General features: G+C 53.2%; 1 protein-coding gene across 4 annotated transcripts in view; it reads left to right on the forward strand.

The window, feature by feature from the left end:
• Positions 1-27,190, forward strand: part of CDH23 (cadherin related 23) — a 393,436-nt gene that overhangs the window by 361,442 nt on the left and 4,804 nt on the right. For 2 of the 4 annotated variants that reach the window (XM_088792050.1, XM_088792049.1), the window contains 20 exons: positions 5,301-5,434; positions 6,002-6,211; positions 6,771-6,878; positions 8,101-8,203; positions 9,497-9,622; positions 10,375-10,578; positions 12,191-12,649; positions 15,991-16,107; positions 17,193-17,417; positions 18,051-18,220; positions 18,445-18,582; positions 19,532-19,651; positions 21,020-21,197; positions 21,316-21,527; positions 23,427-23,618; positions 23,807-23,920; positions 24,646-24,775; positions 24,882-25,133; positions 25,212-25,373; positions 26,802-27,058. In XM_088792050.1, coding sequence (XP_088648176.1) covers positions 5,301-5,434; positions 6,002-6,211; positions 6,771-6,878; positions 8,101-8,203; positions 9,497-9,622; positions 10,375-10,578; positions 12,191-12,649; positions 15,991-16,107; positions 17,193-17,417; positions 18,051-18,220; positions 18,445-18,582; positions 19,532-19,651; positions 21,020-21,197; positions 21,316-21,527; positions 23,427-23,618; positions 23,807-23,920; positions 24,646-24,775; positions 24,882-25,133; positions 25,212-25,373; positions 26,802-27,058 — 3,611 coding nt within the window. Of the gene's footprint in view, positions 1-5,300; positions 5,435-6,001; positions 6,212-6,770; positions 6,879-8,100; positions 8,204-9,496; positions 9,623-10,374; positions 10,579-12,190; positions 12,650-14,856; positions 15,003-15,990; positions 16,108-17,192; positions 17,418-18,050; positions 18,221-18,444; positions 18,583-19,531; positions 19,652-21,019; positions 21,198-21,315; positions 21,528-23,426; positions 23,619-23,806; positions 23,921-24,645; positions 24,776-24,881; positions 25,134-25,211; positions 25,374-26,801; positions 27,059-27,190 lie in introns of those variants that run through there. The other 2 variants (XM_074339561.2, XM_019745844.3) reach the window with 2 other exon arrangements.

The raw sequence follows: 27,190 nt of genomic DNA on the forward strand, positions 1-27,190 counted from the left end.
GGCCAGAGCCAGTTTCCTCAAGTCAGTTTTCGCTCATTTCTGTAGAGTAGGAATCCTAAGAATCCCAAACTCCAAGGCCCACTGGGGTCCTGCAGGGAACATACTCGTACACGGGCAAGGGGTCTAGGCAGACCAGAGGGAGTAGTGGGGGCTGTGGCCGCCGCAGCTCGGCTCCTGCCAGTTGCAGCCGTGTCCACATACAGGCCCAGGGAGCCAGGCCTTCCCATTTTTAAAAGAAAGTGGGAAAAACATGGAAATTTAAATTTTGGTGAAATACGCTGATTTTTAATTGATCATTTGATAAATAGTTATTGAGCACGTACCATGTGCCAGTCATAATCCAGATGCTGAGGATACAGAACAGGACAAAGCGGACACAAATCCCTGCCCTTGTAGAACATGTGTTGCAGTTGGAGGAGACAGGCAATGAACCTAACTCATTCAGCAGATGACTTAGTGTACTAGGAGGTGCTCGGCGCTATGGGGAACTGTGAAGCCGGGAGATGGGGAGCGCCAGGGTGAAGCCTACAGCGTTAGGTAGGGGGCCCGAGGAAGACCTGTCCTAGGAAGTGATCTGAGCACAGACCGGAAGGAAGTGGTGAGTGGGGCATGTGGATGCCTGGGGAAGGTTATCCCAGGCGGGGAGCACAACAGCCTCAAAGACCCTGAGGATGGAGTGTGCCTGACAGCGAGTCACAAGGCCCTGCTGACGTGAAGTCACGCAAAGGGACAAGTAAGAAGAGAGGAGATAAGAGAGGTAGCGGGGCCAGATGTTGTTGGGCCCTGTGGATCATTATTAGGACTGGGCTTTTGCTCCGCATGGTGTGGGAACCACAGGCGGGCTTTGAGCAGAGGAGGGCCATGGTTTGACTAGGTTTTCACAGAACCACTCCAGTTCCTGTGCTCAGAGGGAACGGGGAGCCAAGGTAGGAGCCGGTTGCAATCACTCAGGCTGGAGATGGTGTAACCGAAACCAGGGCAGTGGCAGATGGTGAGAGGCGGTGGGCTCTGGTATGTTTCAAAGGTGGAGCCAACAGATGTGCTCACTAATGGCATGTGGGACGTGAGAGAAAGTCAAGGATGACACCAAGGCTTGGGCCTGAGCAACTGGAGAGAGGGGGTTGCCATTAATCGATGGGAAGCTGAGGAAGGAGCAGGTGTGGCAGGAAAGATGAGGTGAGGTTTGAGGTGTCAGGTAGGGGTTTCATGGACAAGCCAGGAATTTAGGAGAGAGGTCTGGCCTGGAGAGGAGTATTTGGGAGATGTCCAAGGCTGGAACTGAGAACCTGGGGTGAATTTGCAATTAAGGGGCTAAAAACAAACCCAGTCTATAGGGCCAGATCTGGAGCCTCCGCTGACCAGAGCTTGTGGTGGGTCACTCTGTCCTGACCCGCCACCCTTTCATGTCCCAAAAGTCTCCTCTCTGGCCAAGCACTGTGCCTTCCTGGGTCTTTCTCCTCTGCTACTTGCACAAACACAGATGTTTTCTAATTTCCTGGGAGTCCTGTTCCTGTTCAGGAAAATGCCAAAGCCTGGTTGAGAGGTGGGTGCCCGGTGGGCAGCTGAGCCCCCTCCCAATAAGGGGCTCTCTCTGCATCCAGCTTCGGGATGCAGAGCTCCCATCTGTCCCAGCAAACTGCAGACTGCTCCTTGCCGTGGGCCTTTGGAGTCATGAGCAAAACCCCTGGGGTTAAGTCCACATGTGGTCAGGGTCCGCCTTAGGGATTTGGGGTCTTATGGGGTATCCCTGGAGGACTGAGCGAACCCTGGGATTTTCCTGGGCTGACCCAGCCTGCCGGGGCTCCCTCCCGTGGGAAGGAAGAGCAGACAGTCAGAGCCCTACGATAACCCCAGGGTCACCCAGCACTGCCCTCGTGTCAGCACAGATAAGCGATGACTAACCGTGTGCTGGAATGGCTCAGAGGTCACAAAACCCACTTTCCATATCCCTTCCAGGTTCAGTGACAACATATGGGTAACTTGAAAAAATGACAAATGCTACAAATCAGAGCTGTTTTCTGTGGAGAGCTGGTGTAATGACACACCACAGGTGAAGGGACATGCTCCAGGCTACTCAGTTTCAAGGTCACCTTGCCACCTTCCCACCACTGCAGCCTCAGCCTGGAGGGCGCTCCTATCGGTGGAGGTGTCGGGGATGCTGGGCTCGTGCAAGCCTCTCTAAGTGTGAGGAGGAAAGCAACTTGGAAACAGGCCATATCTGCTTGAGCCTCTCCTGCCAGCCTCAGTCTTCTCAGCTGCCCCTTGGGCCCTTTTCTTACATCTTCATCCTCCCTGAAAGCCCCCGAGTTCTTTGAAAGGGCTGGCGTGGGCTCCCTTTCCAGATCCCCCTAGGGATGCTATGGGGACAGAGTCCCAGAGAGCAGTTTCCAGGCTCTCGGCCTCACGTGGAAAGATGCTGGCTCAGGTAGTAGATGGCCATCAGCTGTAACCAGTTAGCCATTGGCCACTGATATAACTGCCGAGGCTGAGCTAGCAAGCGCAGATTGCAGTTAGCAAGGGGGTCGGTTGGTTGGCAGAGAAGCGGATGGCGGATTGTGGATCATGTGGATCCTACTTCCTGTGTCTCGCCCAGCCGCCAGGGAGACTGGGGTGCAGGAAGACCCCTTGTTGGGGTACTGGCGGATGTTTGCTTTTGTGTTTCAACCAGCCGCCATTGAGAATATAGTGGTATGGACTCCCCTATCTATGTCTTCGTTGTTGTTCCTTTTTGGCCTCGCCATGTCTTACATCCTTGCGCGGGGAGCGGGAGCTGAGGCCCCACAGGACAGATACCGAGAGCCGCCATGGATCTAGCACACACAGGTGGAACGGGCCTTGTCCAGCTCCAGCACAGCCCTGGGGTGGCACCTCTTTATGAGCTCATTTTTCAGATGAGAACATCAAGGTGAGGCCCAGTAACATGCGCAGGGCACAGAGCAGTGAGCTCAGGAGGCAGACGGGATATGACTGCATGGAAAGCCCCGTATCTCCAGAAGTGGAGGGGTAGGAAGTTCAGGCCCCGAGGCAAGCTGCTAAGGATGATTTGCAGCTGGGGCCCTGAGCCCATTCACTTCCCCCAGCAAGCTGACCTTGTGGAGGTCTGGCCTGAGCCCAGGCCCTAGAGCCTCAGGCCTGCTCCCCTGAGCCTTCAGAACCTCTTCCCTTCCTCCTTCCAAGGGGCTGGCTGGCTTTGGAGAGAGGGCAGGAGCCATCAGCTTTCACATGGCTGGGGACTGAGAACGGGCTGGGAAACCCCTAGAAAGGGAATCCCCAGTTCTTTGGAGACCTTGGAGTGTCAGGCTCAGGAAATCCAGCCTGCAGGGCTGCTGGTGGGAAATCCCAGCTGCAGGTGGGCCTTGTAGAGGCTGTTTTTATCAATCAGAGCAGTAGGCGCTGGGGGCAGAGAATGGTGAGGTAGAATGTGAAGGGGCAGGTGGAGAAATATTTTTGGGGAGCTTGGGCCTCTGTCCTTGTTGCGTCCTCATGTGCTGTGTGTTCCCGAGCAGTCAGAGACCCATTCTGGGCCTTCCCCCCCCCCCCCCAGGTGTCAAAAGGGAAAGTAAAGGAAGTAACTATCTTCCTTTTCCCAGTTCCTGTGCCCAGCTCTCCCCACCTCTATGATTCACCTTCCCTCCCCTTTGTTCTCCTATCCAACTGGACTCCCACTAGCCCCCCAGGCTTCCCGCCCCTCCGCTCTTCTCCTCTACCCCATCCCCGTCCCACCCCGCCCTCCCGCTCCTCCCACCCGGCTCAGCTCTGAGTGGTGGCGTCTGGGAAGACCGCAAGTCCCATGGGATGCAGTGGGCTGAGACCCAGAGGCCTGGGTTGGAATCCTGGTCTGTCCTTAACTTGCTGGGGGAGTGGAGACAAGTCATCACCCTTCTATGGACGCGTTTCATTTTCCGTTTGTTTGTTTGTTTGTTTGTTTGTTTGTTTGTTTTTGCTATTGTATTGGTAATTTCTTTATATATTTTAGATATTAACCCCTTCTAAGATGTATGTTTACAAATATTTTCTCTCATTCAGTAGGTTGTCTTTTCATTTTGTTGATGGCTTCCTTTGCTGTGCAGAAGCTTTTTATTCTGATGTAGTCTCACTTGTTTCTTTTTGCCTTTGCTTTTGTTGTCAAATCCAAAATCTTATCGCCAAGACCAATGTCAAGTTGCTTACCCCCTATGTTTTCTTCTCCAAGAGTTTTATGACTTCAGCTCTTACATTCAAGTCTTTAATCCATTCTGAGTTAATTTTTGTGTATGGTGTCAGATAATGGTCCAGTTTCATTCTTTTGCATGTGGTTGTCCAGTTTTCCCAACACCATTTATTGAAGAGACTGTCCTTTCTTCATTATATGTTCTTGACTCCTTTGTTGTAAATTAATTGACCATATTATGTGTGGATTTATTTCTGGGCTCCCCATTTAGTTCTGTTGATCTATGTCTTTTTATGCCAAAACCATACTGTTTTGATTACTATAGCTTTGTAATATAGTTTTAAATCGGGGGTGTGAAGCCTACAGCTTTGTTCTTCTTTCTCAAGATTGCTTTGGCTATTTGGGGGTTTTCGTTGTTCCATACAAATTTTAGGACTGTTTGTTTTATTTCTGTGAAAAATGCCATTGGAATTTTGATAGGAATTGCAGTGAACCCGTAGATTGCTTTGGGTAGTGTGGACATTTTAACAATACTAATTCTTCTAATCCATGAGCACAGAATATCTCTTCATTTATTTGTGTCTTCACTTTCTTTCATTAATGTCTTATAGTTTTCAGTGTGCAAGTCTTTCACCTTGGTTATGTTTATTCATAGGTATTTTTTGATGTAATTAAAAATGGGGCTGTTTTCTTAATTTCTATTTTTAAAATTTTTATTGGGGGGGGGAACAGGCCTTTATTTAATTTCTCTTTCTGATAGCTCATCATTAGTGTATAGAAACACAACATTTTTATATATTGATTTTGTATCCTGCAGCTTTACTGAATTCCTCTTTTTCAATGTGACTGTCTTACCCAGTGTCAGCCCCTCGCCTGCCCACAGGCCAGGGAAAGAAACTGGCCTGGCATCTCAGGCATATCAGGGCATGCGTGGGCCCTGGGCTACCTGCACCCCAGCAGTAATCTGTACCCCTCCTTCCTACACTTCCTGCCCATGGCAGGTCCCATGAGGATCTGAAGCTGGGTGCACTGGAGGACTGTCCCCCACCCCTGCCGAGTACAGCTTGCTAGAGGGAGTGGAGAGAGGCCTGGGCTCCCCATCTCTCCTGGCCATTCCCACCTAACTTGGGCCTCTCCTGGGTGGCACCAGGGGAGTTTTTGATCTCTCCCGTGGAAGGTGTGCTGCGCGTCCGGAAGGATGTGGAGCTGGACCGGGAAACCATTGCCTTCTATAACCTGACCATCTGTGCCCGCGACAGGGGGGTGCCCCCACTCAGCTCCACGGTGAGTCTGGGGGCCCCATTCTCCTGGCTTTATCTGCTGCCCTTGAGCTCGCCACAGAGACTCCTGTAAACACTGCCACCCTCGTGCCCAGATAGGCCACAGCCTGCTCTGGAGCCAGTCCAGACGCACAGGGCCACTGACAGACTTGCGAATGCTTCTTGGGGCTCACCCACAGAGCCTGGACCTGGGGCCTGGCAGCCATGCCCCCTCAGAGCCGTGCCCCACAGCAGCTGGCTGGGGACGCTGCCTGGTCAGAAGGCCTTCTGCAGGCCTCTGCCCCTGTCACTGCCATTTCCAGCTTGCCTCTGCCTCACCGCTGCCTCTTTACCTTTCCTGCTTTCCTCCTATCATGTGCATCCTGTTGCCTTTTTCATTATCATTTACTTCTTCCTGTTTCTTCTCCATGACCCACCGCACCTTCCTCCTCAATTGCCACCACTTTGCTCTCCTGCCCGTCTCACCCATCGCCTCCTCCTCAGCTACCATGCTACCTCACTTCTCCTTCCTCCTCGCTCTCCTGGGCCTCCCCACTCACCTGTGCGTCCTCCTCCTCCCCACGTGCCGCAGATGCTGGTAGGGATCCGGGTGCTGGATATCAATGACAACGACCCCGTGCTGCTCAACCTCCCCATGAACGTGACCATCAGTGAGAACACCCCTGTCTCCACCTTCGTCGCCCACATCCTGGCCAGCGACGCTGACAGCGGGTGCAATGCCCTCCTCACCTTCAACATCACCGCAGGCAACCGGGAGCGGGCCTTCGCCATCAATGCCACGGTAGGGCCGGGACGGACCCAAGGGAGGCCCCAGTCTTTTTCCTGAAAAAGAGGACCTGCCCTCGAGGCTATGCTATCCTGCTGTCTGAGCACCTTCTGGTTCCGTTTCCTCCTTAAGCCCCCTCCCTCCACTGGGACTCGGAGTCTCTGTGGGAAGCATGGAATCTGGGATTCCCGGCTGAGCCATCTCGGGATCCCTGTCAACCCCAAGGCTTGTCATGTGCAGAAATGGGGCCAGAGCCTCAGTACCACTTGGTTTGTACCAAGACACCCCCAGAAGTACTCACTTGGCCTCTTGGAGTGTTACTGGCTGCTGGCACCAGGGGGTCCTCAGAGAACCCATACCCTGGAGGCAGCAAGACCTAGGCATCTGTGGGTCACTCTCGCTCTGGCAAGATGCCGCCAGTCCAGTTTGGTCTTCTAGGCCATATCTTTGGTGATTTAGGGAGGGAATTCACAGCCACTCTTAGAGCTGCAGGCAGAGCAGTTGGGCATCTACGGGCCAGGGCCAACAGTGGGGAATAGGTCACTGCTCAGCTCACCAGCCCTCCCCATCCCAGACAGGGATCGTCACCGTGAACCGACCCCTGGACCGCGAGCGGATCCCAGAGTACAAGCTGACCATTTCCGTGAAGGACAACCCAGAGAACCCACGGATAGCCAGGAGGGTAAGGCTGGCGGGCAGGGGGTATGGGGTGGGGTGGGAAGGAAGCAGGGCTGGGTACTAGAGACGCACTGGCACCTTGGCCGGTAGTTAGATGCAGACGCCTTGGAGTGAGCAAGGGCTGGGTTCAGATCCCAGTTCTGTCTGTCCGTGAGAGTGTGGCTTTGGCCAGTCAATGTCTCTCAGCCTCCTTTTCTTTCTCTTCTGCAAAGTGAAGATCACATCTCCCCCAAAGCTGTGAAGAGGACTTTGAGGGAGTCAATATCCGTAAAATCCTCAGCACAGTGCCTGGCACACGGCAAACACTCAGTGACCTCAGCTATCATCTTTCCTCCTCAAACCACTGGCACTTGTGCATATAGCCCTGTGTGTGCATACAGCCTGCAGGCATTCACAAACACACGTCTGGGGTTCTGAAAGGGTTGCATTTTCCCCAAAGGGTGGCTTTCCCCTCAAAAGCCAAAGAAGTTGTTTCTCTTTACTAAGAGGAGGTAGGTGTTGCAAAGCAAACGGTCCCTTTGGGGGTAGGGGTCAGCCTTTCCTTCCCAGCCCAGGAGGTCTGGGGCAGGGCCCTGGCCAAGAGTTGTTGGGTCTGGCTCATCTCAGCTCTGCCTCTGACTAGCTACATAGCTCAGCCAAGGCACTGCCCTCCCCAGTCCTCAGTTTCCCCATGTGTGTAGGCCGAGGAGACTTTAGCCTGGAGGGACTCATAAGCTCTGGTCTCTCATCCTGTGCTCCCCTCCTTCCATCCTGTCACTTCCTACCTCCCTCTTTTCTCTCCTGCTCTCATTCCCCCTCTTCTGCCTGTGCTTTAGGAGGAACTGGGTCACCCTGGGAAACAGCACTGAATGGTGGGGTGGCTAGTCCCCACTCTACCGCCATCTTGCCTTGCTGCTTTGAATGGTCACCCCCTCTGGGCCTTGGTTTCCTCACCTCTGCAGTGGAAATAATGTGCTGTGAACTTCACAACACCTCTGTGAGAGAGTTAAGATCCCCATTTGCCAGATTGGAAAACTGAGGCCCAGATCAGGGAAATTATTTGCTCAAGGCCACCCAGTGAGTTTCTAACACAGCAGATACTTGAACCCAGGTCTCTGGATCCTTACTGTGGGCTTTTTAATCATCTGCCTCTGTGCCCTGACCCCCCCACCTTCCAACTCTCCTCCCGCTTGAGTGCTTTGCTAAAATGTGGCCTACAACCTGTCCTCCTATCATACTTCCCACAGGATTTTGACTTCCTGCTGATCTTTCTTGCGGATGAGAATGACAACCACCCCCTCTTTACTGAGAGTACCTACCATGCAGAGGTGATGGAGAACTCTCCTGCTGGTAGGTGCTGGGCCCACCTGGGAACACCTGCTGCGACCAGGCACCACTTGGGCACCAGAGGCCTATGGACCCCCCTCGTGCCTGATGGGGACCCATCTGAGGCCTGGCTGGGGAGACGGCCTCACCATGTGGTGAACACAGAGCCAGCGGGTGCCCCTCCATAGAGGAGAGAGAGGGGCATAGCTCTGAGGGGCTCGTGGGCCCAGGCTGCCAGGCCTCTTTGGGGCTACCAAAGAGGCCACATGTCTGTTTGGAAGTGGTCATTAGTCCCCAAGCTGGTCTGTAAGCAGCCCCACTGCCATCCAAGAGGGGTATTTAAGTATAAGGACTACCCAGGAAGGAAGGAAGCCCACCCCTCCCTGCTCCCTGCACCCCAGGAGCACAGAGTATCCTAGAGGCTTCTGGAAGCTCAGGAAACATCTGTAATCAGAGGTGGGAGGCTAGGGGCTCTGGGTAGACCAGCAGTGCTCTCCCCCCCACCCAACCCCACCACCACATGCACTGACTATTTTTACCTCTCTTCCCAGGAATGGAATCTCTTCTTTACTGTCCCCCAGGGAGGTCCCCTCACTCTTCCTCCAGACTCTCTAGTCCCTCAACCTTAGATTCAAAGTCAGAAAGAGATGAGCTGAGATACTCCCTGTCTCTGGCTGGATGTCCCCCTACATGAATTTGTTTCTTAATCCTGCCTGTGTATATGCTCACACATGTGCCAGTACATGTTCTTGCCAGGGCACATGTGTGGACTCACACGTGTGCAAATGTGCCCACCTACAGAAGCAGGTGTACAGCCAGGGAAGTCCCAGGCCTGCAAGTGCTCCCATGCGCAGGGTCGTGGCCGTGTAAACACGGAGTCCCTCACACACGTGGATTCCTAGTCATGTATGGTCAACACCTGTATATATGAATGTTATGTACACATGTGGACAGACTGGGTGGGGTGTGTATACCTAGACAGGGCCCCCACACAGGAGGGGATGTCAGGGAGACCGCAGACCCTCCGGCGGAGTGGCCAGCCTCAAAGGCTGCTGGGAAGGCAGCGTGCTCCAGGCGGGCCGAAGGGGCTTGCTCACCACTGTTGTGTTTTCTCCCCAGCAGGGCTTTGAGGCCGCTCCCCAGGCATCTGCGTCAGTCTGCCAAGGCTGCTGCAGCCTGGCCCAGGGCCTCCCCATCCCGTCCACCTCACTTCCCTCCCTCTCATCCATTGTCAACCATGGCTCACCAGGAAGGGGGTGGGGTGGGGGGGCGGGGGGCCAGGTCAGCCCTGCAGTGACCCCTGTCCCCCTGGCCCAGGGACCCCCATCACGGTGCTCAACGGGCCCATCCTGGCCCTGGATGCAGACCTGGACATCTACGCCGTGGTGACGTACCAGCTGCTGGGTGCCCAAAGTGGCCTCTTTGACATCGACAACAGTACCGGTGAGACTTGCGCACCCCCCTCCCCCACCCCCAACACTCCCAGCCTGGCTCCATGTCGCCCAGCTGCGCTGGGAGTGAACCCACTGCTAGATCTAGGACCTCCCTTATCAGTGTGGGATCTGGGCTCTCGATGGAGACCCCATTCCTCACAGCCCCCACCTCGCAGCTGGGTTAGGCCACCTGGGGGCCAGGTGGGAGGACCCAGGAGCAGGCGTGGGGACAGCACAGGCCCTGCTAGTGCATGAACTCGAAGCCTAGACGGACAGCCCCCATCCCACTCCCTCCATCTCCCCATGCCCAGGCCAGAGACGCAGGCCTCTAGGCAGCCAGAAGCAGCCAAAGAGCTACCCCCACATCATACCCAAAGCTCTCCAGAGACCTTGTCACATCAGTCTGGTCCTAGACAGTTGGCCAATTTGGTGACAGGTGACCACTATACTGTCACCTCTCTCAATAGAGCAGGTTAATCCTCCACCCTGGGTCACTCATTTCAGGCAGCACCCTGGAGAACTGCAGAGGACACCTGGGGAGGGGACAATCCCAGGAGACTGGCCATTAGGGGACCACCTTAAATGTTGGCTATTGAGACTTTGGGGAAGAAAGTCATTTGTTGCTTTCTCTGCTCCTCTTTCATCTCTTTCCCATATCGTGCCCCTGTCTTATCTCTGTCCCCTCCTGGTTGGCGCTTACCCTGTTTCCCCACTGTACCCCTTTTCCTTTACATCTCCCTGGCTGGTGGTGCCGGGTGCCAGGGGTGGTGACGGTGAGGTCAGGTGTTGTCATTGACCGAGAAGCCTTCTCACCTCCTGTCCTGGAGCTGCTGCTGCTGGCTGAGGACATTGGGCTGCTCAACGACACCGCCGACCTGATTGTCACCATCTTGGATGACAATGACAACTGGCCCACATTCAACCCTGCTGCCCTCACCATCCACCTGCTGGAAAACTGCCCGCCAGGTAAGCAGGGTGCAGCCCCCGGCCCCAGACCCCAGGCAGGAGCTCCGTGGTCTGTGGGGTTTGGAGCCTCACAGAGCAGAGGCAGAAGTCTCCTCCCGTTGAGAGAAGGTTAGGCAGCAGAGTGAGTGGAGAGAGCCCTGGAGAGAGAAGCAAGAGACCCAGGTCTCTTCTCACTTCTCTTCTCTGATCCACAGGGACTTGTCTGCAAAACAAGACTATTAAGATATGTTCCACCCATATTCCTGGATGGAAAGACTGACCGTTTTCAAATCAAAATAGGTTCAATGTGACTCCCATCAAAATCAAATAAGATTTGGGGGTAACTTTGATTCTAAAGGTCTAGAAGAATGAGAACATCTTGAAAAAGAAACATAATGAAGTCAAATTTGCCTTACCAGCTATTAAAGCATATTACAAAACTACAGTATTGCAAACCACGTGAATATCAGCCAATCAGTGATAAATGTGATTACTATTATTATCACAGTTGGTGCCTTCCTTTATTTTCTCTTTCATTCTCCCCAAGACTGCTTGCAAAGCTCTTCTTGTATATGTTCTGATTATTTTTTTAATGAAGCTTGTTTTTCATATTGTAACCTGAATACAAATGCAATGTAGTATATATTCATTGCAGTAAATTTTGATGTAAGAGCAGTCTATAAAAAGGCCTTCAGATCACCCAGAACAAATAGTATAATAATATTTCTGTAGTTCCATATAGTTATTTTTCTGTGATGTAGTCTATTACAAAATATTAACTTTTGTACCTTCTGAACTATTTTGTACCCTTAGTAACACACTGAATTTTGAGCATTTTCCCATTAAAGATATTTCAAAAGCCTGATTTTCAAAACAAAAGAAAAATCCATGTGATATGAGCACAAGAGTCTGGGACAAAGTAGCCCAGAAATAGATACCAGTAAATGAAAATACGTAATATTATGTGATAAAGGAAACAATGAAATCAGTAGTGAAAACTATCTATTAATAGTTTTGTGCAAGACATCTATTAATATTTAGTGTAGATTCTCTCCCCATTTCAGACACCAAAATGAAATCCAAAGACATTCTAAAGAAAAAAATACAAAAAGAGTAGAGAACATTAAAAAATGAAAGAAGAAGCCTTAGGTGATCTGACTTTGGGAGAAGAAGGTTTTAAGCATATAAGAAACAGAAAAACTTTAAAAAAGGAAAGTATTACATTTTTAATACTTACGTTTCAGTGCTTACAAAATTTAAACTTTACATCACATAATTATTACCAATATCAAAAGTCAAACAACATGATGGAAAAAAAGACGTTTGTCACAAATTATTATAATTCTATAATTTGTGTAAGTTAACAGAAACTGGGCAAAGGACAAAAGCAGACAATTTGCAGAAGATACAACAAATCATTAAATTATTTCAAATTGTTCACTTCACAACTAAACAGCACACAATACAATAAGATACTGTTTTCCTACAAAACTGCAAGCATGAAAAATGTATAAAAGCTAGATTGTGGCGAGGCTGTGGTGAGACCCTCCAATAAATGTATGTGGGTGTGATGTTTTCTGAAGACCCACTGTGCTCAGCTACTCTCCATCCCACCCCCACCCCCCACCCCCAGGATTATCCATCCTTCAGGTCACAGCCACAGATGAGGACAGTGGTCTCAACGGGGAGCTGATCTACCGAATAGAAGCCGGGGCTCAGGACCGCTTCCTCATCCACCCGGTCACTGGTGTCATCCGCGTCGGCAATGTCACCATCGACAGGGAGGAGCAGGACTCCTACAGGCTGACAGTGGTGGCCACTGACCGAGGCACCGTCCCTCTTTCGGGCACGGCCATCATCACTATCCTTATCGATGACGTAAATGACTGCCGCCCCGAGTTCATCAATCCCATCCAGACAGTGAGCGTGCTCGAGTCAGCTGAGCCAGGCACTGTCATTGCCAATGTCACCGCCATCGACCGGGACCTCAACCCAAAGTTGGAGTACCACATCATCAGCATCGTGGCCAAGGATGATACTGACCGCCTGGTACCCGACCAGGAGGACGCCTTCGCTGTGAATATCAATACAGGTACAAGGGCCTGCTGCCCTCCCAGCCCTCATCCTGCCTCCGTGCCCCAGGCTCGGCTCTCTGCTTCTTCCCCACCCTCCCTCCTTTGTATTCTCTGTCTCTGTCTCTGTCTCTGGGTTCCTCCCTTTCCCTCAGCAGCTCCTCTCCCCTATTGATGCCACATCCTTCCTTCTCTTTTCCATCTCTCCCTTGCTCCTTCCCTCTTTTCTCTTCTTCCTCCTCCCTTGACCACCTCCCTCTCTTTCTGATTCTCTCAGTCCACCAGTGTTGCATGAGAGTGCCCATCTCACCACACTCTTGCCAGCATTCAATATTATAAAGTTTTTATGTTTGTAATTTTCTAGGAAAATCGTACCTCGCTTTGATATCCATTTCTTTAATAACTTGGTGGTTGAACATTTTCTCTATATGTATACTAGCCATTTAAATCATCTGTAAGTTTTATATATGCTCATACACACACACACACACACACACACACACACACACACATTTATACCCTGTTTCCCTGAAAATAAAACTTAACCAGAAAATAAGCCCTAGCATGATTTTTCAGGATGACATCCCCTGAACATAATCCCTCATGCATCTTTTGGAGCAAAAATTAATATAAGACCCGGTCTTATTTTCAGGAAAACACGGTATAATTATTTATTTATTGATTGATTATTAATAATCTTCTTACACTATCATAAAACACAGAGAACTGTGACCTATCTTTTGTGATTTCTGCAGCTTATAATTTTGATGGTTTTACCATTTTTCCAAAAATTCAGTGTTTTTACATCTCTGGGGAGCTGGGGAAGGGACATGGGACCTTACAGGTATATACTTCTTGGAAGGCCTAGAGGAATGACAGAAAAACTAACATGGCTATTGCAAAATGCTAAAAATCGTTGTTAGACAAATGCATAGGAAAACAGAAATAAGGTCGTTTTCCAAATGTGGTTAGCAGATATTAGGACGCTGGGCAATACCGAGTATTGGTCACAAGGTGGGGACATCAGAACCCTCATACTCCACTATAGGAGTTTAGACCAAGTCCACCGACAGACAGCAATATAGTACCAAGTACACTCACACCCCATGGCCCAGCAATTCTGCTCCTGGGCACATGTCCCAAAGAAATTCTCAGACCAGTAATGAGACTCTCTGAGGATGTGCACTGCAATGCTATTGGTGGTAGGAGTTGCAAGCCACCTGGGCACCCATCCTGGGGAGGTAGGAGACGGAAATATTGTGGGTGCACAACATGGGATACCAGGCAGCAGTGAGAAGCAACAGATTAGACTCACACAGAGCGACATTTAAGTAAGTACTTACTTACTGAAAAGAGTAAGAAATAGGATGGGATATATACATGTACATATATATATATTACAATGCCATTTGCATAAATAGAAGATACACACAAAACAATACATGATATTCAGGAAAATAAATAAAGTTTAAAAATACACTTCAGTACATTATAATGTTTGCCCTAGAGGGGAAGGGAATGGGTGAGGAGTACGGGAATCAGAGGGAATAGATACATACATAAAACAAGAACGGTGCCAATGAGCATAGTGTGCAGTGAACTAAAGAGTATGACTAACTCAATCTGTATCTGAGGTCCAAAGGGAAAAAGAACACAGGAAAACCGGGAGCACTAGGAGGAGTCAAGTAGGTTAAGCCATGTCCCAGGTTAGCAAAATTCCAGCTGCAGTGGTTGGTTAGGACCATGGAGAGGGGCTCTGCACCCATGCCCAACTTTATGCTGTACATTACTAGTGCCTCTACCACTTTCCTCTTTTCTGTTCTCCCTCCCTCCGACTGACACTCTTCTCTCTATTTTTCTTTCCAGTGTCTTCTCTGCCCCCTCTTCCTCATGCTCTACCCCCACTTTCTGGCTCACCTTCCCTCCCCCTTCCTCTCCTAGCCACCTGGGCTCCCACTTGCTTCCCTGGCCTCCTTCCCCTCTGCCTCTTTCACTCCACAGCCACCCTCCCAAACCTCCTGCCCTGGTCAGCACTGCGCCCCACTGTCCCCCACGTCCTGCTCCACTCCATCCCTTCTGCACCCTGAAATAACTGATGTTAACCCTCTTCTCTTTTCCTCACGGCTGGCAGGCCCACAGGTTTGAGCTCTGTTTCTCTGTCACTTCTCACCTCATCTCTACTCTGCTTCACCCCATGCCTTCCTCCATACTCACCACAGCCCCACCACCCTTCCCATCCTATGGGGCCCAGGCCAAGGCTGTGGCCCAGCCCTTGCAGACTGAATGCAGCCAGCCTCTCCCCATCCTCGCTCCCCAGCCTCGGGGACGGGGAGCGAGAGTAGGAAGAGGAGAAGGAGGAGGCGGCAGCCCAGGGTAAGTGACTGCCCCACTGCTGGGGACCCGAGGAGGACAGAAGCCCAGCAGGGGGATCTGCTGAGGGGAAAGGGAATTCCAGAGGCTTCCATTCCTGCAGGGGTGCTGGAAAGAGAGAGGGGAGGTCTCACCCAAGGCCGAGGCTGGTGGGAGGAGGAGCCACCAGGCCCTCCAAGAGGCAGGAAGCAGAGAGGTCCCAACACATGGGCCCTGAGATCAGCCAAACGAGATCTGTCCGGTCGAATTCCAAGTGTATGGAGGGTTCCTCTGTGGTTGGGAGCAGGCGGGGGCTCTGGGAGGCAGGGGCTGGGAGAGAAGGAAACAACTTGCTAATACTATGGAGGACCGCGTTCCTCTCCCACCATCAGCCCATGTTATGCGTCACTGTATGGAGACAAAGGAGTGGTCCTCACTCTCCAGCTTGTTCCACCATTTTTCCCCCCAGGGAACCCACTCAAGAGTTTTAGCGGCCTTGACCTTCCTTTATACTTGATCTCCCTAGAATACAAGCATTCTTTCAATTGTGATAAAAATAGAACAAAATTTACCTTAACCATCTTTAAACGTGCAATGCAGTAGTGTTCAGTATACTCACACTGTTGTGGAATAGAAGCATTTTTCAACAATTACGTGGTACTCTCTAGGTACCAAGCACTGTCCTAAGCCCTTACACTCATGTGAGCGTAGTAATCCTCAAAAGAGCCTATGCAGTAGGTACTGTAATTATGCTTATTTGAAAAATGAGGAAGCAGGTACAGAGAGGTTAAATAATTTGCCCAAGGTCACCAGCGAGTAAGCAATGACGGGGCAGAATGATGTGCTTGCAGCTGACTGTGGTCTCATCCCCACCAAACATGAGACCAGCAAGTCCCGGGTCCATTGGGGACCACTGCCCTCGTGGGGATTGGGAGGGTTGGCCAGGAGCATCCCTGGGAGGCCCAGAATTTGGTCACCCCTTGGCCTGAACCTGACCTGGTCTGGTTTACAGGGTCTGTAATGGTGAAGTCCCCCCTGAACCGGGAGCTGGTTGCCACCTATGAGGTTACTCTCTCAGTGATTGACAATGCCAGTGACCTACCAGAGCGCTCTGTCAGCATGCCAAATGGTAAGGTTCCCCCACAGGTATTTCCCGTTGGATACTCAGAGTTGCTCAAGGCTGGGCACAGCCTAGCCCCAAGGAGGAAGCAACAGGACCCAGAGAGGCATGGGAGGTGGCAGCTACAGTGAGGTCCAGAAGGGCTGTGTGTCCCAGTTGTCAGGCAGAACTCAGCAAGGGGGGATCCAGAAGCCCAGAATGGTGTGTGTTTATGAACCCCAAAGCTCAGAGTGGGAAGGATGCTTGCTAGCGCCTGGATAGGAACTGAGAAAAGGATGGGTTACAGAGACTTAGGTCAGAATATGTTGTAAGAACTGGTAATGAGGGCGTGGCTAGAATGTAAAACAGGAACTCAGATCTGATAGGAAGCCATGGGGTCAGTCCAGAGGAAGGCAAGTGCAAGGAAAGGTAATTTAAAGCTATAATCACCGCATTGGGGTGCCCAGGCACTACTGCAGAGAAGAGGGGGATATGGATGCTGCCTTCCCCAGGCCGCCCAGTCTGCAGCCTGAGGCATGAGCGGAGAGGCCACCAGAGGCATGGATTTTGTGTGGCAAGAGTGGGGAGCAAGGAGCGGGGTGCAGGGATGGGCTGACCTCCAGTGAACTCTGCCATGACACGAGGCCAACTGCTGGGGTGCGGTGATAGGCTTGGCAGATATTGTCTGCTTATCTTTCTAGCCCAGAGGACGGAGCTCTCAGGAAGGAAGTACAGACTTGGTCGTGTCCCCCATGTCCTAAGGGCCCCGGCTGGTCGTACAGACAGGACGGTTCAGACAGGGGACAGAAGGCTGAATCGTGGGAAGGGTCTTAAAGGTCATCTTAGTCCTATCTCACTGGACAGGTTAGGACACTGAGGCACAGTAAGGACCAGGGGCTTCACCAAGGTTACCCAGCTAGCTGGCGGAACCCAAGCCCCTTTCCCCGATGGAAGGGTCCCATGCCACTGCTCGAGGGTTGGGTCAGGCTTCAGGAATCCCAGGAGGGCTGTGGGAGGCTGCCATCCTCTCTGGGGGCATGGCTGAGCGTTAGGAAGGCCGAGCCCAGCCATATCGGTGCCCCTCATGTGACCCTCACCCTCTGCCTTCACCCCAGCTAAGCTGACAGTCAACATCCTGGACGTCAATGACAACACACCCCAGTTCAAGCCCTTCGGGATCACCTACTACACGGAGCGGGTCCTGGAGGGGGCCACCCCGGGCACCACGCTCATCGCCGTGGCTGCCGTGGACCCTGACAAAGGCCTCAACGGGCTCATCACCTACACCCTGCTGGACCTGATGCCCCCAGGCTATGTCCAGCTGGAAGACTCCTCGGCAGGTAGGAAGGAAATCTGCCAGAGGAGGGGTGTGGGGCATGTATACGCCTGCTTAGCCTTCAAGAGGGACCACAGCCCACTGTCACCCTCCAACTGGGGCGACACCATGGCTTCTCAGTGGGCTGGGCCAGCGCCTATATGACCGTCATTCTAGTGACCACCGGATGCCCAAACTAGAGGGAAGGACAGAGGGCCTAGTCCTAGATTGGGATGAAAGGCCCCTTTGAGTTCTGCTGGAAACCTGGAATACTCCAGCACCATCTCTGCCACCCAAACTTCCACCACAGTCGTCCCTTGGTTTCAGGTCCCCCGCAGGGACCAAAATGTGCAGAAGCTCAAGTCCCATAGCTGGCCTTCCATCCATAGCCACAGTTGTGCATCCATGGGTTCAACCAACAGCAGATTGCAACCGCAGATACGGAGGGCAGACTGTTTTAGTATCACTTGGGAACAAGAAGGCCAAGGGGGCGAGTGTCAGAGGAGGCCCTGGACATGTGGCTGTTCACCCCTTTGGCAAATAGCCGCATGCCAGCTGCCCTCAGCCATGGGCCCCTCAGAATACCGATCCTTCTCTTCATGAGAGCTTCCATGAGTGAAGAGTGGCCAAAATGGCCCTGGCGGCCTCTGTGTCTTAGGGAAGGTCATTGCCAACCGGACAGTGGACTATGAGGAAGTGCACTGGCTCAACTTTACCGTGAGGGCCGCGGACAATGGGTCCCCGCCGCGGGCAGCTGAGATCCCCGTCTACCTGGAGATCGTGGACGTCAACGACAACAACCCCATCTTCGACCAGCCTTCCTACCAGGTGGGTGGCCAGGCCCGTAAGTTGGGTCCAGGACCTGTGCCCATTGCTTGGGGCCTTTGGGCGTCCTCCGCTACCACCCTGCAAGCTTCTGAGCCTCATGGGAGGGACCACCCCGCAAGCAGCTTGATGCCCCTGGTCGTCTGCCTCCATGAGTTCCTAGGGCAGGGGCCTGGACTCCCGGGCTGACGTGCGCCTACTTTCTCTCCCTGCCCACTGGGCATCAGGAAGCCATCTTTGAGGATGTGCCTGTCGGTACCACCATTCTGAGGGTCACCGCTACTGACGCTGACTCGGGCAACTTCGCAGTCATTGAGTACGGCCTCGGGAATGGAGAGGGCAAGTTTGCCATCAACCCCACGACGGTAAGCGGGCACTGGAGGGCGTGGGTTTGGGGAGTGGAGACTGGGGAGGGTCCAGAGCATCAGAGACTGGGAAGCCACCAAAAGGATTGCAGTCATTCCCCCATTTCTGGGTCCTGCCACCTGCACATGTGGTGCCTCTGAGGTTTTTAGCCAAGTCCGCCAGCCCTGTTCTCCACGTGCCAAACATCCTGTAGACTGTGGCCTTTCTGTCCAGCAGATGTGAAAGGAATTGGCCAAAGTCTTGCGGAACTAGCTCTTTGTGGGACACAAACTTCTGAGATGTGTTCCCAGGAGACTAGAAAACGTGATTCAAATCCTTACGACTGCTTTTTGAAACTGTCGAAAGAGAGACACAGGCAGAAAGTGGGCACAGTGTTTGAGCACCTCCTGTACATGTGGCCCTATGCTCAGTACACCCCCCCCCCCCATGCTCCCATGACTTGTGGGAGAGCAGAAACTCAAGAGAAAAGATGAGTGATGATTTCAAATGTCTGCAAATTGGCTAAAAGCTGCTGTTTCAGTATAGAGAGAGCCCCGTGGCCTGGGGGAGGTTGGTCAGTCACCGTCTTCCCCAGTTGCTGGGCTGGAACTGGATTTTCCCTCCCCCTGCATTCTGCCCTCTCAGCAGTGTTCTCTCCTTCCTGCCTGCTGTGAACAATCAGACATGCCCCTGGCCTGGCACTATAAATAGCAAATATTTATGGAGTACTACTGTATACCTAGCCAGGTAGCGAGCTTCAGCCTGGGCTGTTCATCCCGTCTCCAGGTGGACCGGGGCAATGAGGGCAAGAAGAGCCACTAGAATGAAAGCTCTGTGGGGGCAGGGGCTGTTGTCTCTTCTGTTCAGTGCTGTATCTCTAGAGCCCAGAACAGTATCTGGCACACAGTATATGCTCAATAAATATCTGCTGAATTGATGAAGACCCTGAGTCCTCCCTCTCCCTAATAGGGTGACATCTACGTGTTGTCGTCTCTGGACCGGGAGCAGAAGGCCCACTATATCCTGACTGCCTTGGCCAAAGACAACCCTGGGGATATAGCCAGCAACCGTCGAGAAAATTCAGTGCAGGTGAGAGGTACAAGCCTGGGCCAGGGACACTCAGGATTGGGGTTGTAGAGGCAGTAAGCCAAGCCTTGAGAGAATGCAGGGCAGGAGCAGAGCCACCTGGCCCCCTCCGCGACATGGTGGCAGGAAGGAGCTTAGCTGGGTGGGTCACAATGGCTGTGGCTTAAGGAGATGAGCACTGGAGCAGAAATCTCCTGTGCCAAACCCCTGCTAATGCAGCTAAACATACTTGGGGGTAACCCAAACAAAGCCTGGGGTTCCACATAGCCCAGTGTCTCCATGGTGTCCCACTGGAAGAAACAGTCTAGCAACCAAACATAATTATAAAACAATTGTCTTTATGTTTCTTAAAGAACATTAATGAGGGATCAAATTCACAACCCCGTTCCCAGTGCAGTCCTAGTGTCCACACAAGTTGCTCGGGGACCAGTATCGCAGCTTGTAAGCTCTACCCCATTTCTATCCAAAGTCCCGCTCCTCGAGGCTTTGCTGTCGCTTTCTTTCTTCTCCCTTCTTTCTGCCTTGTCCGGTCATGTCTTTCTGCATTCCGTTCTTCCAGTCCTCCCCCAACCATCCAAAACAAACTCTCTTGGGTGAGGGGGTGAGAAGCTGGTTGGGACCACTCACACACATCTGAGTCCTGTGCCTGTCACACAGCCGTGTGCTGTGCAGGGAAAGGCACAGTATTTGGAGTCAGAAGACTAAGGTCGCCTCCTTCCCAGGGCGGTGGTGAGTCCGGGAGATGGAGAGGTTGGGGGTGTAAAGTGCTTTGTGCGCCGAAAGGGGCTCTTCAGATCACTGCTGTGAAAAGGGTGCAGTCAGGCTGGGCCACAGCAGCCTGAGGAAAAGAAGGCCTCTGGCCTGGTGTGTCCACGGGACCTGCCCTGCGCTGCGGGGTCAGCAGAGAGAGCCAAGTCCCAGGCCAGACACAAATCCCAGTCAAGAGGGGGCCTTTGGGGGTGGGGGAATCGCCATCCAGCATTAAGGTCCGTAGATTAGCGAGAGACGAATGGGACCGCAGAAGGAGGAGCAAAGGGACAGTAGGAGGTGGGCAGGGGCTTCCTGCTCCCGAGTCCTCACAGCCACAGCGCCTGTTAATCACAGTCCCAGCAGCTGAGCGTCTCCTAGGCCAGGTGTGCGCACGTGCCATCCCAATCTAGCATACACCATCCCGGGGGTGCCTCACAAGCCCAAGATATATATATTGTCCCCAATGTACAATTAAGGAAACTGAGGCTCAGGGGGTTAAATGCATCGTTTGAGGTCAGACGCCAACAATGGGCACTGTCCCCCTCTTCTGACTTGCATGTGGCGGTCACCTGATGTAGCCCCCAGTATGCTCCTGACATTTGGCCTCCACCTCCCCCCCAGGTGGTGATCCAGGTGCTGGACGTCAACGACTGCCGGCCACAGTTCTCCAAGCCCCAGTACAGCACGAGCGTGTACGAGAATGAGCCGGCGGGCACCTCTGTCTTCACCATGATGGCCACCGACCAGGACGAGGGCTCGAATGCGGAGCTGGCCTACTCCCTGGAGGGCCCTGGCATGGGTACGTAGCCTGCTCCCCACTCATGATGCCTTGGGGGGGGCTGGAGGGGACAGGCTGCCATGGGAAGGATGGTTCAGCCAGACCCATGCCCTGCCCTCCTGCCCCACCTGCCTGCCAGAGGCCTTCCACGTGGACAAGGATTCAGGCCTGGTGACAACAAAGCGGCCACTGCATTCCTACGAGAGATTCAACCTGACCGTGGTGGCCACAGACGGCGGAGAGCCCCCACTCTGGGGCACGACCATGCTCCTGGTGGAGGTCATCGACGTCAATGACAACCGGCCCGTGTTCGTGCGTCCGCCCAACGGCACCGTCCTCCACATCAAAGAGGTAGTGCTGTCGCCCGGGGCCGCCTGCCCAGCAACACCCCCTCCCAGCACCCGGCCCACTTCTTCATCCTACAGCCATGCCCGAGAGAGGGACAGGGACCCCACTGTGGAGGTGGGGAAACTGAGACCAGCATAGGGAACAGACTTGCTCAGTGCCACACAGGGCGGTACTGAACAGTGGTTAGTAACATGGGCTGTGTCAGCAAAGGTCTTGGGTTCAAGTCTACCGCTTACCAAATTACCTTGAGCAAGTGACTTCTCTGAGTTTGGTTTTCCATCTGCAAAATGGGACAAATAAAAGTAGATGCTCCGTCTCTTGCTCTTAGATGTCTTCCAAGGACAGTCTCCCCAGAAACCCACTTCCCCCATACTTGTCTCAAAATAAACATACATGCCCCTTCCGTCTGCCTGTTGTTCCTGCTGATACCCCAGTGAGGACAGCCTGGTTGTTGAGAATGGGAATCAAAATAAGACACAAGGGGAAGTGGCTGAGCTTCTGGAACCTCTCCAATTCTTCCTTCACTCTTTGCCCTAAACGGCCATGTAAAGATGGGGACGTCCTCCTCGTCTCCTACCCTTCCCCGTCTTCCTCTCAGCACCCAGGCCCAAAGTGCCCCTTGGTGGTACAGTCAAGGCGTTTCCCACTTGTTGTTTGCTCCCCAAACTTTAGCATGTCTCCGCATCTCAAAATGTCAGCATTAAGTCCTTGTCACTCTATGTCCTCTTTGAGCTCCCACAGGAGAACTTTCTGCCAGGGTTGAGCTCTAGGAAACACTGTGCTTTTTCTTTTTACCCTCTGATTTGCTTTTACCTGTGTCTACTGTAATGATTCAGTGGTCCTCTTCGCATTGCCCACTAGGGAGCTCAGAGTGGTCAGCCCACCTCGAGTGGCCCTGCAGGGTCTTAGCGCACACACCTTGCTTCCTAGCCCTTAGTTCCCATTTTCCTGCCAACCATTTCTTTTCTTTACCCTGATTTTTTTAACTTGTTCACTCTTATCATAATTTATACTTTCTTGTAAGCTGCCTCGAATCCTCTCTGTGGAATGAGGCAGGGTATGAGTTCATAATAATCTAGTTCTTTTCCACACCAAAGGCCCCACTTATTTTTTCCCTTCAAGGGCTCCGTATTTTGAAAGATTCATGTCTCCCAAACAACCAGCATTTGTTAAGTAATTACCTATTTGTCATCTCACTTTCTATTAATTAGCTGTAACTGCCGTTCAGTCTCTATCATGATCAATGAGATTAACAGGGAAACCATGCTGAGCTGTTAATTTTTCAACTAAAAGCAAAGAAACTTGCTCTTTTTCTTGTGTCCTAGGCAGCCTTATCATGGGTCAGTGTGTGATGTCAACTAGATTTTTATACTTGAGACTGGGGCTCAGAGAGGTGAAGTGGCATGTCCAAGTCACATGGTGTAATTAGCAAGACTGGAACCCAGGTGTCCAGTCTGTATTCACCATGTCACCCTACCTGCCTGTCCCCCAATCCCGTGATTGGGATAGCAGAGAGCAAGACAGACCCGGGAACAGAGGGTGGCTGTGGCCTAGCTTTTTGAGCCCCCTTCTGTCTTCTAAACCTCAGCATACAATGGGGTCTGAGGGATTCGGGCAGGCCCTGGAAGGGTGGTCACCCTGAGAGTTTGAAGCATGGTGGATCCCAGGCTGCACCATCAGTGGGTAGTGGCCTTAGCTAGGAGTGGGCTGAGGGGATGTTCTAGCAGATGCTCAGACTACAGGAGAGTCCAGCCAAGCAGGCAGATGTCTCCTAAGGACGCTGAAAGGTGGCAAGGACATTCTGATACAGAACGAGAAGGAACGAGAGCTCCGTGGAGCCTGGGACCTGGGATTCTCTCAGATGCCCCAGGAACCTCCCTCCCATGCTACCACGCCCCATAGGAGATCCCCCTGCGCTCCAACGTGTACGAGGTTTATGCCACAGACCAGGACGAGGGCCTCAATGGGGCCGTGCGCTACAGCTTCCTGAAGTCCACGGGCAATCGTGACTGGGAGTACTTCACCATCGACCCCATCAGCGGCCTCATCCAGACAGCGCTGCGCTTAGACCGTGAGAAGCAGGAGGTGTACAGTGTAAGAGGGCGGGGCCTGGTGTGGGGGCGGGGCCTGGTGTGGGGGCGGGGCTGAGGGTGGGGCTTTCCTCCGGGCCAGGGCCAGCCCCTTGCCACCTAGAATGTTTTGGAGGGTGGTGACCTGGCCCCTGGGGAGTGCCCACCTGGGTCTCTCTGTCTCCTCCTCTGACTGTGCGCCTCCCCCTCCAGCTCATCCTGGTGGCCAGCGACCTGGGTCAGCCAGTGCCATATGAAACCATGCAGCCAATGCTGGTGGTCCTGGACGACATCGACGACAACGAGCCCCTCTTCGTGAGACCTCCAGTGAGCTCTCACCCATCCCCTGCACCAGTCATGCCCACACAGGGACTCCCTGGCTGCAAGCACACATGTACACATCCTCCCCTGTGCACCCTTTACAATATACACACGTGGTTGCACACGGAAACCTGAATATACTTCACAGAACAAATATTTATTGAGCAGCTACTATTTCAAGGCACTACACAGCAATTTAAAAAGCAGACAAAAATGCCTGCCTCCTGGAGCTGACATTCTCCTGATTGCACATTGTACACGGGAAGCCTGAAAATCAGCTTTGCTTTATTGAGCTGGGGCTGAGCCCCTCGTGTGGACTCGGGCTCTCTGACTCGGTGGTTTTCCTTCTTGTGTGCACGTGGGATATGTTCCCTGGAGATTTTCTGTGCGTGTGGGCCTATGTGCACACTCACGTGTACATAGAGAGTGTGACCCCTTATTCAAACATCCACTCAGGTGCCACTCAGGTACCAGGAGACTTCTGAGAACATGCCAAGCCCCGCCCTGCCTTCACAGAGGATGTCACTGGATGACATCCCTGAGGGCAGAGCTGGGAGCTCCCAGGCCCAGCCTTTGCTCCCTTGAGGTTACAGGTGTTCTGCTCACCCCACAAGATGTGGGCAGTAAACTCCCTCAGCACCACAAAGGTCCTGCCTCGGGCCCCCTGGCAGGAACTGGCAGCTCGGGCCTTCCCTCAACCTCCTGTAATGGCGTCCCCCTCCCTCCTGCAGAAAGGCAGCCCCCAGTACCAGTTGCTGACAGTGCCCGAGCACTCACCACATGGCACCCTCGTGGGCAATGTGACAGGCGCTGTGGACGCAGATGAGGGCCCCAATGCCATCGTGTACTACTTCATCGCAGGTGGGGCCTCATGGGCTAGTGTCCCCCCTACCCTGGGGCTGGAGATGACCCCAATATGCCCACCCTGGCCCTGCCCCCTCACCCTGTGCCATGGTCCCACCTTCAGCCGGGAACGAAGAGAAGAACTTCCAACTTCAGCCCGACGGGCGTCTGCTGGTGCTGCGGGACCTGGACCGGGAGCGTGAAGCTGTCTTCTCCTTCATCGTCAAGGCGTCCAGCAATCGCAGCTGGACCCCTCCCCGTGGGCCCTCACCAGACCTGGACCTGGTCAATGACCTCAGCCTGCAGGAGGTGCGAGTCGTGCTGGAGGACATCAACGACCAGCCACCACGCTTCACCAAGGCTGAGTACACTGCAGGTGCAGCGGCTGGAGCCTGGGCACAGGGTGTGGGGTGGCCCTGCCCTGCCACTTACACCCGCCTACCCATTCCTGCAGGAGTGGCCACCGACGCCAAGATGGGCTCAGAGTTGATCCAAGTACTAGCCCTGGATGCAGACATTGGCAACAATAGTCTGGTCTTCTATAGCATCCTGGCCATCCACTACTTCCGGGCCTTTGCGAACGACTCAGAGGACGTGGGCCAGGTCTTCACCATGGGTAGGGGCCCTGTCACACGTGGATGGCCTCCGAGACCTGTCACTGCATGGACTGTAGTCTGGAGTGTATGAGGCGGTCTGTGTGGGCACCACAGGGTATGGGTGGCCAGCCAGCCAGCCACGTCAGTCCTTTCATTGACCTGCCCATTCATCCATTCAGCCAGCCAGCCGGCCATCCACTATTCATTCCCCTATCTATACCTCCATCTACCTGCCCACTTCCTTCTTGTCTTCCTTCTTCCCATTTCTTCTTCCATCCATTATTTATCCATCCATCCTCCCACCTACCCATCTGTCCAGCCAGCCAGCTAGCGGGCCAGCCATCTTCCCATATATCCACCTCTTTCCACTTGTGCACCTCACCCTCCCATCAGGCACTGGGGAGTCAGAACTCGGAGCGCACTGGTACCTACAGGTGTGCACGTCTGCTTGCCTGTGTAGATGGCTGAGCCTCTCTGGGTCAGGTTCTAGGGGTCCCGGTGGGTGTCCTACTATCTTCCAGCCCCAACCCCTACGCTGCTCTTCTGTCTGTAGAAGTCCATCCAGACTCCTTGGCCTGGCATTCAAGGGCCACCAGGTCTTCTCCTAATGCCCCTTTCTGCTTCCTCATTGCACTACTCTCCTTATGGGCTCTGTGCTCAGCTCAGTCACGCTGGACTGCTCCCCATTCCTTCAGCCTGCTCTACAGCATCGTCCCCTGGGCATTTGACCCCTTTGCTTCACTTCCTGGAATACCATCCTGACCTTCAGCTCTGCCTGAAGGTCATGCTCCCCCCCACCCATCCTTCAAACTGTAGTTCATATGCCACCTCCTGCAATCACACCACCAGACACCATCTTTTCATCCTCTGAGCTCCCACTGCTCTAATTTTAATAAACTAAAACACAGAGGGGCTACCTGGCTAACTTGGCTTTTAGCAAAAATCCACACAGCAATTTGAAGCAGGCAGTCACGTGGCAGATTTTAAACCCAGGTCTACTGTCTTCTAACGGAAGCCTGGGCTGGGCCTCCTGTGGTCGTCTCTTCTGTGACTGTCAAAATCTGAACTCCGTGTGAGAGACAGACAGGCAGGTGGCGCAGAAGTGCTCCATAGCACCCAGCAGGGGACACCAGAGTCTCATTGGCCAGCGCAGTCCACAGCTGTGTTTTGTTGGACATGCAGAATGTCAATAGTTAAAAGCTCAGGCGCGTTCACTAGAAATCTCTAAAGAGGTGCAGGTCTGACAGCACGGTCTGCATGCTCTCATGACCACCGTCAGCCAAGCTGAGCCCCCGCTGGGCTCTGCAGACAACTGGGCCCTGAGTTGCCGCAGGGCCGCTCCGCCTCTCCCCAGTGTGTCAGCAGCCCTGAACCTCCCCCCTTCCCTGGGGATTCTGGGGCAGCGGGTGGCCCCTGAGCTGCTCCCCACCCATGGGCTCTTCCTGCAGGGAGCGTGGATGGCATCTTGCGCACCTTTGACCTCTTCATGGTCTATAGCCCCGGCTACTTTGTGGTGGACATTGTGGCCCGGGATCTGGCAGACCACAACGACACGGCCATCATCGGCATTTACATCCTACGGGACGACCAGCGCGTCAAGATCGTCATTAATGAGATCCCAGACCGCGTGCGCGGGTTTGAGGAGGAGTTCATCCGCCTGCTGTCCAACATCACGGGTGCCATCGTCAACAGTGATGACGTGCAGGTGCCCATGGAACCCACCTTGGGGCTGGGGGCAGTGGAGGGAGAAGGGGGGTGAGGCCACAAGGAAGGACGGGCCAGTGTGGAGAGGTCAGGGGCATGAGAGGGGGTATATGCACATCTGTCATTTCCTAAC

The sequence above is a fragment of the Rhinolophus sinicus genome, chromosome 15 (genome assembly GCF_057876585.1).
Source record: "Rhinolophus sinicus isolate RSI-liver-muscle chromosome 15, RSI-T2T, whole genome shotgun sequence".
Classification (NCBI taxonomy): domain Eukaryota; kingdom Metazoa; phylum Chordata; class Mammalia; order Chiroptera; family Rhinolophidae; genus Rhinolophus; species Rhinolophus sinicus.